The 7,369-nt window shown below is 33.7% G+C and overlaps 1 protein-coding gene across 2 annotated transcripts; it reads right to left on the bottom strand.

Annotated features, from left to right (window-relative positions):
- Nucleotides 1-326: 326 nt before the first annotated feature.
- Spt-I (serine palmitoyltransferase subunit I) lies at nt 327-2,503 on the bottom strand. Of its 2 annotated transcripts, XM_066743809.1 has the most exons (3): nt 1,441-2,503; nt 716-978; nt 465-645 (listed from the first exon to the last, which is right to left on the bottom strand). In XM_066743809.1, the coding sequence occupies exons 1-3, from the start codon at nt 2,330-2,332 to the stop codon at nt 616-618; spliced, it is 1,185 nt and encodes a 394-aa protein (XP_066599906.1). In that variant the 5' UTR covers nt 2,333-2,503; the 3' UTR covers nt 465-615. The 2 variants fall into 2 exon arrangements, with proteins under 2 accessions (XP_066599905.1, XP_066599906.1); XM_066743808.1 differs by having other exon boundaries at nt 327-978.
- Between the last annotated feature and the right edge of the window lie 4,866 nt (nt 2,504-7,369).

Raw genomic sequence — 7,369 nt, 5'->3', positions numbered from 1 at the left:
AATTCCATGTGGTATGGAAGACATTGGATTGATTTTTATATAACAAATTTAGTCTGTTTAATTATATATGACTGTTTTTTCGTGTCTAAAATAATAGAATTTCTTTTTAAACGGCTTAGAACTATAGAACTATTTAAAAAGCATTCAGGCATTCAGGAGACTTAGGCAATGCTGGAATTTTTTCTTAAAATTAGCATTGTTTATTATTAAAATCGTTCTTTATCAATAAAAAATACAGAACTGTTGCTAAAAATTATATAGAATTATAGCACTACTAGGAATACTATAAGAACTGTGCTTGTTTAAAGTAATTCTGATACATGTGCTACCAGCTTCATAATGGTATTTATTTTGATCAAATATACTTATATATATGCTCACACACAATGGTCAAAATACAAATGAAGGTTTTAATGTGTTACAAATAGTGATATTTATTTAAAATGAATTGTGGATAACAGGTAAGCTTTAACTATTACGAAATAACTTCCATTATACACGTTTCAAGCGTTTGTAATGCAAAGTCAATATCTTTTCGATTCAATACAGCAGATATGCATAGCTTCAAACTATGCCTTGGCAGAGTTTTCTCAGCTGCCAGATATGCTGGGCAGGTTACTGCAAGTTTTTTCTCCATGCACTTTTCTGCAATCGTAGATAAAGTATTATATTCCGCTGCTCTATCTAATTGTCTTTTCAGATATAAATGCTTAACTGGTGATTCTGGAAAACTTGAACATTCCAGAGATTCCAATTCTTTTAATCGCCTATCTACTTCAAGGCAATTTTCTTTTAGTTTTTGAAATAGCTGTGGATTTTCAGTCATAATATCTAATGATTTAATGGCTGAAGTAGTCAGAAAAGGTGGTAAGGATGCTGAAAAACAATATCCAAGTCCAGACAAGCGTTGATGGTCAATGATGAATGACGAACCAACACAAAAACCACCAATTGACCCTAATGCAGTCTCTAAAGATCCTAAAATATAAAATAACATTTCTGATAACATTGAAAATTTCATAATTATTTTATCACATTTGCTGCCTGCTAATTACCCAGCCTATACCTATTCTAAGACCTACATATACATGCTCCAATTGAGAATCGTTCATTTAACTTTTAGAACTTTCATATTAGGCATGCAGGTTTGAGAAAAGTATTTTGCACTTTTCTTGTTTGATATGAATAGTCATAAGCGAGATGCAAAAATGCATACATTGTGCCAAGTTGATTTATGGGCATTTCTCCAAATTTCAACCCATGCTTACCTGGACTATATCTCAGCAGCAATTTCACTTCCATCTCTGGTGTGAGTCATAGTCCATAGAAGTATGGACTGAATTTAACTAAAATGCCCTCAAATCAATTTGGAACAGTGTACCAGTGACAATAATCAGTAATGTTGGCAGTGTATAGGTTAAATGCAATTTATTAGCTTACCTATTATCAAATCAATTTCATGCTTAGGTACATTAAAGTGTTCTGTAACACCTCTTCCATTATTCCCTATGGTTCCAAACGATATAGATTCATCAACAAATAATCTTAACTTATATTTTCTGCAAAGTTTAATCAATTCTGGTAAAGGACATAATGTTCCTGTATTTGCATATATGCCTTCGACTATTAGAAAACGCTTAGTTCTAACTGCTTTTGTAAAATTGTTCTCATCTTTCTTAGCTTGTTCTTGTAGCAAAACCTCTAAATTATTAATATTATTATGTTTAAAGTATCTTACATTGGATCTAGATGCATCTAAACCTTTTTGTATAGCAAAGTTAACTTTTTCATCAACAAAAACTATATCATTTCTTTTGCAATATGCAGGTATTGCTGAAGCAACAGTGCTAAACCCATATGAGTATACTACAGCCTCTTCTGTGCCGGTAAATATAGCTAAACGCTCCTCTAATTCCAGATGAACATCAACTGTACCATAAAATCCTCTTGGACCACAAGAACCAACTCCATATTTCTTTATGGTTGAAATAGCTTTGTCCTCTATCTCCTTATTTTCAAGAAACCCTAAATAATTATGAGTACCCAGATTTAAGCACTCCTTCCTATTAATCGTTATCATTTTTCCAACTTTGCTGGTGATACATATTGGATGTAGAGAGCCATGATATTCTTCTACGTTTGTCACTAGTGGTTCCGGCCTCCATTCAGCAAGTTTTCTTTGAACTTCATCATCACTTGGAATACTTCCACTTCTATTGTAATATTTTTTAACTATAAACCAAGTTGTCCAAGCTAATATGAATGCTTCAAGTATAATGTGATATTGAGGTATCGTGCCCAATATATCCATCGATTCAAGAGAAACGCCCATTTTACTTTAAACTGCTAAATTTAAAAAGTGTATAAGAACTTATATATTAGAAGCTTTATTATGCCGTTAGCAGATAAATATAGAGAAAATAAATTCAATTTAATTCAAAGACAAAAAGTTGGATAAATCTACACTACTATTAGATACTATTGATTGATCCACCATCATGCATCGTTGTCGACGCTGTCAAAACAGGCAAGCCTCATGTACAACATGGCGGACAAAAATCTGAACGCGGAAATTTGGGTTGGCAGCAGTTATCGTAAACCCCGTGAACGTCGTTTTTTGTAGAATCAGATTTTTGCCAAATGGTTAGTACACGAGACTTTTGACAGGTCCATTTGTTTACATTATTATCTTTTTAACAATGCTAAATGCAAAGCCTGTGTCGCCTGTGTTAACAAATGGTGAATATATTTAACAATTATAACTACAATTTGTAGCTGACAGAATGTAATGAAATGTTATTACTGAATAAAATAAATGAAACCTTGACTTTTTGTATTTTTAATTAAATTCAAACTGTAGATATTGTTATGTTAGCATGTGAAATAAATGGAAATTTCCGGTTTTGTATAACGGCCGTATTCATAGTCGGTCCTTAACGGGATCCCTCACGCGTGCTTTAACGACAGAACAAGTCAATAAACAATTCGTTTAATAAAAGTAAAATGCGAAGCAAATTGCAAAAACGGGCTTCTTTATGACAAGGTACCAATTTTAACGAGTCAATCGAGCTTAAAAAAACTCAAATCGGATAAAGAATAACGCTGTACCACTGTCCCGCGTTCTTGAAGTGGAAATAACCAAAAGTAACCTCTCTTCAAGAACGCGGCACAATGGTACAGCGTTATTTTTCAACTAATTTGAGTGTTTTTAAGTTTGTTTGACTCGTTAGGACTGGCACATTGTCCAACAAACGCCCGATTGTTCAATTTGCTTCGCATTTGAATTTTATTAAACTAATTGTTTATTGACTTGAACTGTCGATAAACAATTAGTTTAATAAAATTCAAATGCGAAGCAAATTGAACAATCGGGCGTTTGTTGGACAATGTGCCAGTTCTAACGAGTCAAACGAACTTAAAAACACTCAAATTAGTTGAAAAATAACGCTGTACCATTGTGCTGCGTTCTTGAAGAGGTTACTTTTGGTTATTTCCACTTCAAGAACGCGGGACAGTGGTACAACGTTATTCTTCATCCGATTTAAGTTTTTTTAAGCTCGATTGACTCGTTAAAATTGGCACCTTGTCATAAAGAAGCCCGTTTTTGCAATTTGCTTCGCATTTTACTTTTATTAAACGAATTGTTTATTAACTTGTACTGTCGGTAAAGCACGCGTGAGGGATCCCGTTAAGGAGCTCCTTACGGCTGTATTCATAGGGTGCATCCAGAAGCACAGCTGTTCGGTGAGCGCTTACTGAGCCCTCACAAGTAGCCGATTGGTGAGCGCTAAGCGATATACTGGACGCGTGGACATTACGCTTATTGCTCACTCATACATAAAAGGCACATAATATTACAGCTATACTTTTTATATATATAATAGTCGGATTTCAATGAGCTTTTATCTTTTAACCTTACCTTTATTTATTCTTGCATTAATATCCTCCGTTTCTGTAATTGCATATAATATTTCATTAATATTGTATTGCTGCTCAAATGCCATGTTTTATTTTCTAAAAAGTTAATTAAAGTTTCTTCACTTTTAAAAGAAAATAGGAAATTTTTTACAACGAAAAGGTATCCCAGACTACTTGCAACCATTTCAAATTTTTTTTACTGATCTAGGGATGTTAAGTAACTTTTAAATTTCGCGCGAAAACTTCAGAGTGAGCAGAAAGTGAGGCTGAGTGAGCGACTGAAAATTAGGCTCACGAAAATGGCGGGCGCTCACTCTGAGCAGCTTAATGAGCAGTTTCATCCAGTACTTTTGTCTAGGGGATTTGGCGAGCGCTCACTGAGCGGTTGTGCTTCTGTGCTAGGATTCTGTAACTTCCCAGCGATGATTGTCGGTATCGCTAACTACCGATAGTTGTCGCTTGCAGTAACGAAAAGAGCGATTCTGTAACTTCCGTCTATATGGATTCAGTAACTAGTTATCGACAACCAAGGTTGCCAAGTGTAGTACACTACGGGAAATTGAATCGTGTGTGGTTCGGCTAACTTCACCCTGTAGCTTTCTGTGATATATTATCCTGTAGCAAGATAAATAAAAGTTGGTAGATCTGCTAAACTGACAGTTGTAACTATAGATAAATATGTCTACTGTCTTTGACTGCCGTAAAATTATTGTCCATGACAATAATGGTCGAGCAAAAAGGGATGCAAGTTAAAGTGAAAGCTGCGGAATTTATACTAGGTTATATTCACGAATAATACATTTTTAAAATCATTATGGTCGCAGGTGATGTGAACAATAAACGGTATATCTGGAAAAAGGAAAACCCATCAGATAAGTATTTGTAGCTGTAAAATCAAAGGTGGAAGAATGTTTTGCTTTGTTAAATTGTTGGTTTATTCTTTGTTAAAGGGAAGTTTGGAGATGCAAATAGGAAATCAGACATTCCACTTAGAAGAAGGATTCCTCGGCAAGATAATCAATGTGAGTCAGCTGTCTTTCGCTTGCAAGTTTGTAACAAAAGATGCAACAGAATTAATGAAAAAGTTTTATTCCACTGAAGATTGATAATAGCGAATTGTTATCATCTGGCATATTACCTACAAAAGTATTATTTGCTCCCTTGCTCTCACTGCCCCATAAAAGTGGTAAGTCTTGCGAATTAGTAATATAGAGTTAACATTTTCTTTTATTTTGACAGTTTTTACACTTTGTGAGGTTTATCAGCTGAGTAATCAAATATCCAATTTTTAAAAAATCAGAGTCAAACTGTTTTCGTCCTCCGTTTGTATGGCATTAATACATATTCCTGCATCTTCTGCAGATACAACCAATTTTTCTGTAAGTACACATAATTTGCTAAAATTGATCTATCGTTTCTTAATGGGGAATTAAATCTTGTTGAAGACAAATATAAGCTTTTTTTTTACATGATATTTATAATTACGATTGCAAACTGAATAAATTATATTTATATTCCAAGCCAACTATGTGTCAATAGTATTGATAATAACAAATTGTTTGTATAATTTTCATTAAATTATGAACTTATATACCCATTTATGAGAAGACAGGACAATAACGAATGATAGACAGTACAGATAATAGAATTAAAGATGCTTTATTTATACAACACATTCTATATATATTCATTAATAAAAATATAATATTTCTTATACTAATAAGCTCTCTTCTCGTTTTGGTATTTTTTCAATATTAGCACTTCAGGAGTAAGATTACAGTACAGTTTGATTATTAAGATTAAATTTACATTTTTGTTACAGTTAATAATTGGTGGAACTAATATGAAGATGTTGGTCTTAACGGAATAATAGACAGAAAAATAGAAAATAATGAAACAGAAAGTAGTCTACATAGAAGATGTAACAAAAGTGTACTTGATAGAGAGTGACAGCTTACCACAGCTATCAGCAAGAATTGTATATGAAACAATTGGAGATATTACATCAAGAACAGTTTGGAATATACTGTATTGATAAGGGATTTATTGTCATACGCCTTGCAATAAGTTAAGTATATACATGAAAAATGTGCGAAGAAAGAAATGGATTTCCTCTTCAAAACCTAACTGCAGCAGATGACTTTTGTAACAATGTTATCTAGACTTTGAAAAAGCATTCGTCTCTACAGCAAATAGAAGAATACATATATGAAGACCTGACGATAAGAGAGAATGGATGCATGATAAATATATTCTCCGCAGAGAGACCATAGCTATAAAATATCTTTGGCATATTGAGACTAAATTTCCAAGCATGGAATTGGAAAGTTGCATGAAATAGATACAAAGGTGAACTTAGAAGTCTATACTCTAGTATTTTAAAGGATATCATGCTTCCAACAGTCAGAGTAAGATACCTTAGAGAGGAAGATCTAGTGGTACAATTTGTGCAAGACAATTGCAGTATGCACACTTCTCAAATGACAAATTATTAGTTCAATTGTCATCCAGAAGTGTCATTAATTGACTGGCCATCAAAGTCACCAGATCTCAACATTATAGAAAATATATGGGGCATTATCACAAAACGCTGGAGACCAGATGCTGAAAGGACCATTGCAGCATTAAGTAATCATGTGACACGAATGTGGGAAGAGTTGAGAGGTGAACCAGATATTTGTGAAAATCTGGTAAACTCTGTCCCACGCAGACTCACTAAAGTCCTTCGAAATAATGGAAATGCTATAGATTACTGATGGTAAGCAAATTTAAACTTTCTGAACTAAAATTCCTATTTCACATTTAAATTTATATACTAATATCTGTCAGGTAGAGAAGCTGAATCCTTAACCATACTACAACCAGACGGAGCCTGTAAATGTTGGACTATAGCAGATTTCATAAATTTCTGGATTTTCTTTTCTATTTTCACAGTCCTGTTGCATGTGTTCTTCATGCTGCAATGGTCCTTTCAGCATCTGGTCTCCAGCGTTTTGTGATAATGCCCCATATATTTTCTATAATGTTAAGATCTGGTGACTTTGATGGCCAGTCAATTAATGACACTTCTGGATGACAATTGAACTAATAATTTGTCATTTGAGAAGTGTGCATACTGCAATTGTCTTGCACAAATTGTACCACTAGATCTTCCTCTCTAAGGTATCTTACTCTGACTGTTGGAAGCATGATATCCTTTAAAATACTAGAGTATAGACTTCTAAGTTCACCTTTGTATCTATTTCATGCAACTTTCCAATTCCATGCTTGGAAATTTAGTCTCAATATGCCAAAGATATTTTATAGCTATGGTCTCTCTGCGGAGAATATATTTATCATGCATCCATTCTCTCTTATCGTCAGGTCTTCATATATGTATTCTTCTATTTGCTGTAGAGACGAATGCTTTTTCAAAGTCTAGATAACATTGTTACAAAAGTCATCTGCTGCA

This window comes from Prorops nasuta, unplaced genomic scaffold (assembly GCF_024137725.1).
Source record: "Prorops nasuta isolate Cenicafe-Biocafe unplaced genomic scaffold, Cenicafe_Pnas_1.2 PNAS00034, whole genome shotgun sequence".
Classification (NCBI taxonomy): Eukaryota; Metazoa; Arthropoda; class Insecta; order Hymenoptera; family Bethylidae; genus Prorops; species Prorops nasuta.
Note: the sequence above shows the minus strand (reverse complement) of the source record. Positions and strands in the feature narration are given on the sequence as shown.

What these genes read in the sequence shown, in the direction of transcription:
- Spt-I (XM_066743808.1), bottom strand. Translation starts at nt 2,332, where the DNA reads ATGGGCGTTTCTCTTGAATCGATGGATATATTGGGCACGATACCTCAA. An exon ending in TGAAATTGATTTGATAATAG is followed by an intron (nt 979 to 1,440) that starts GTAAGCTAATAA and finishes TTTATATTTTAG; the next exon opens with GATCTTTAGAGACTGCATTA.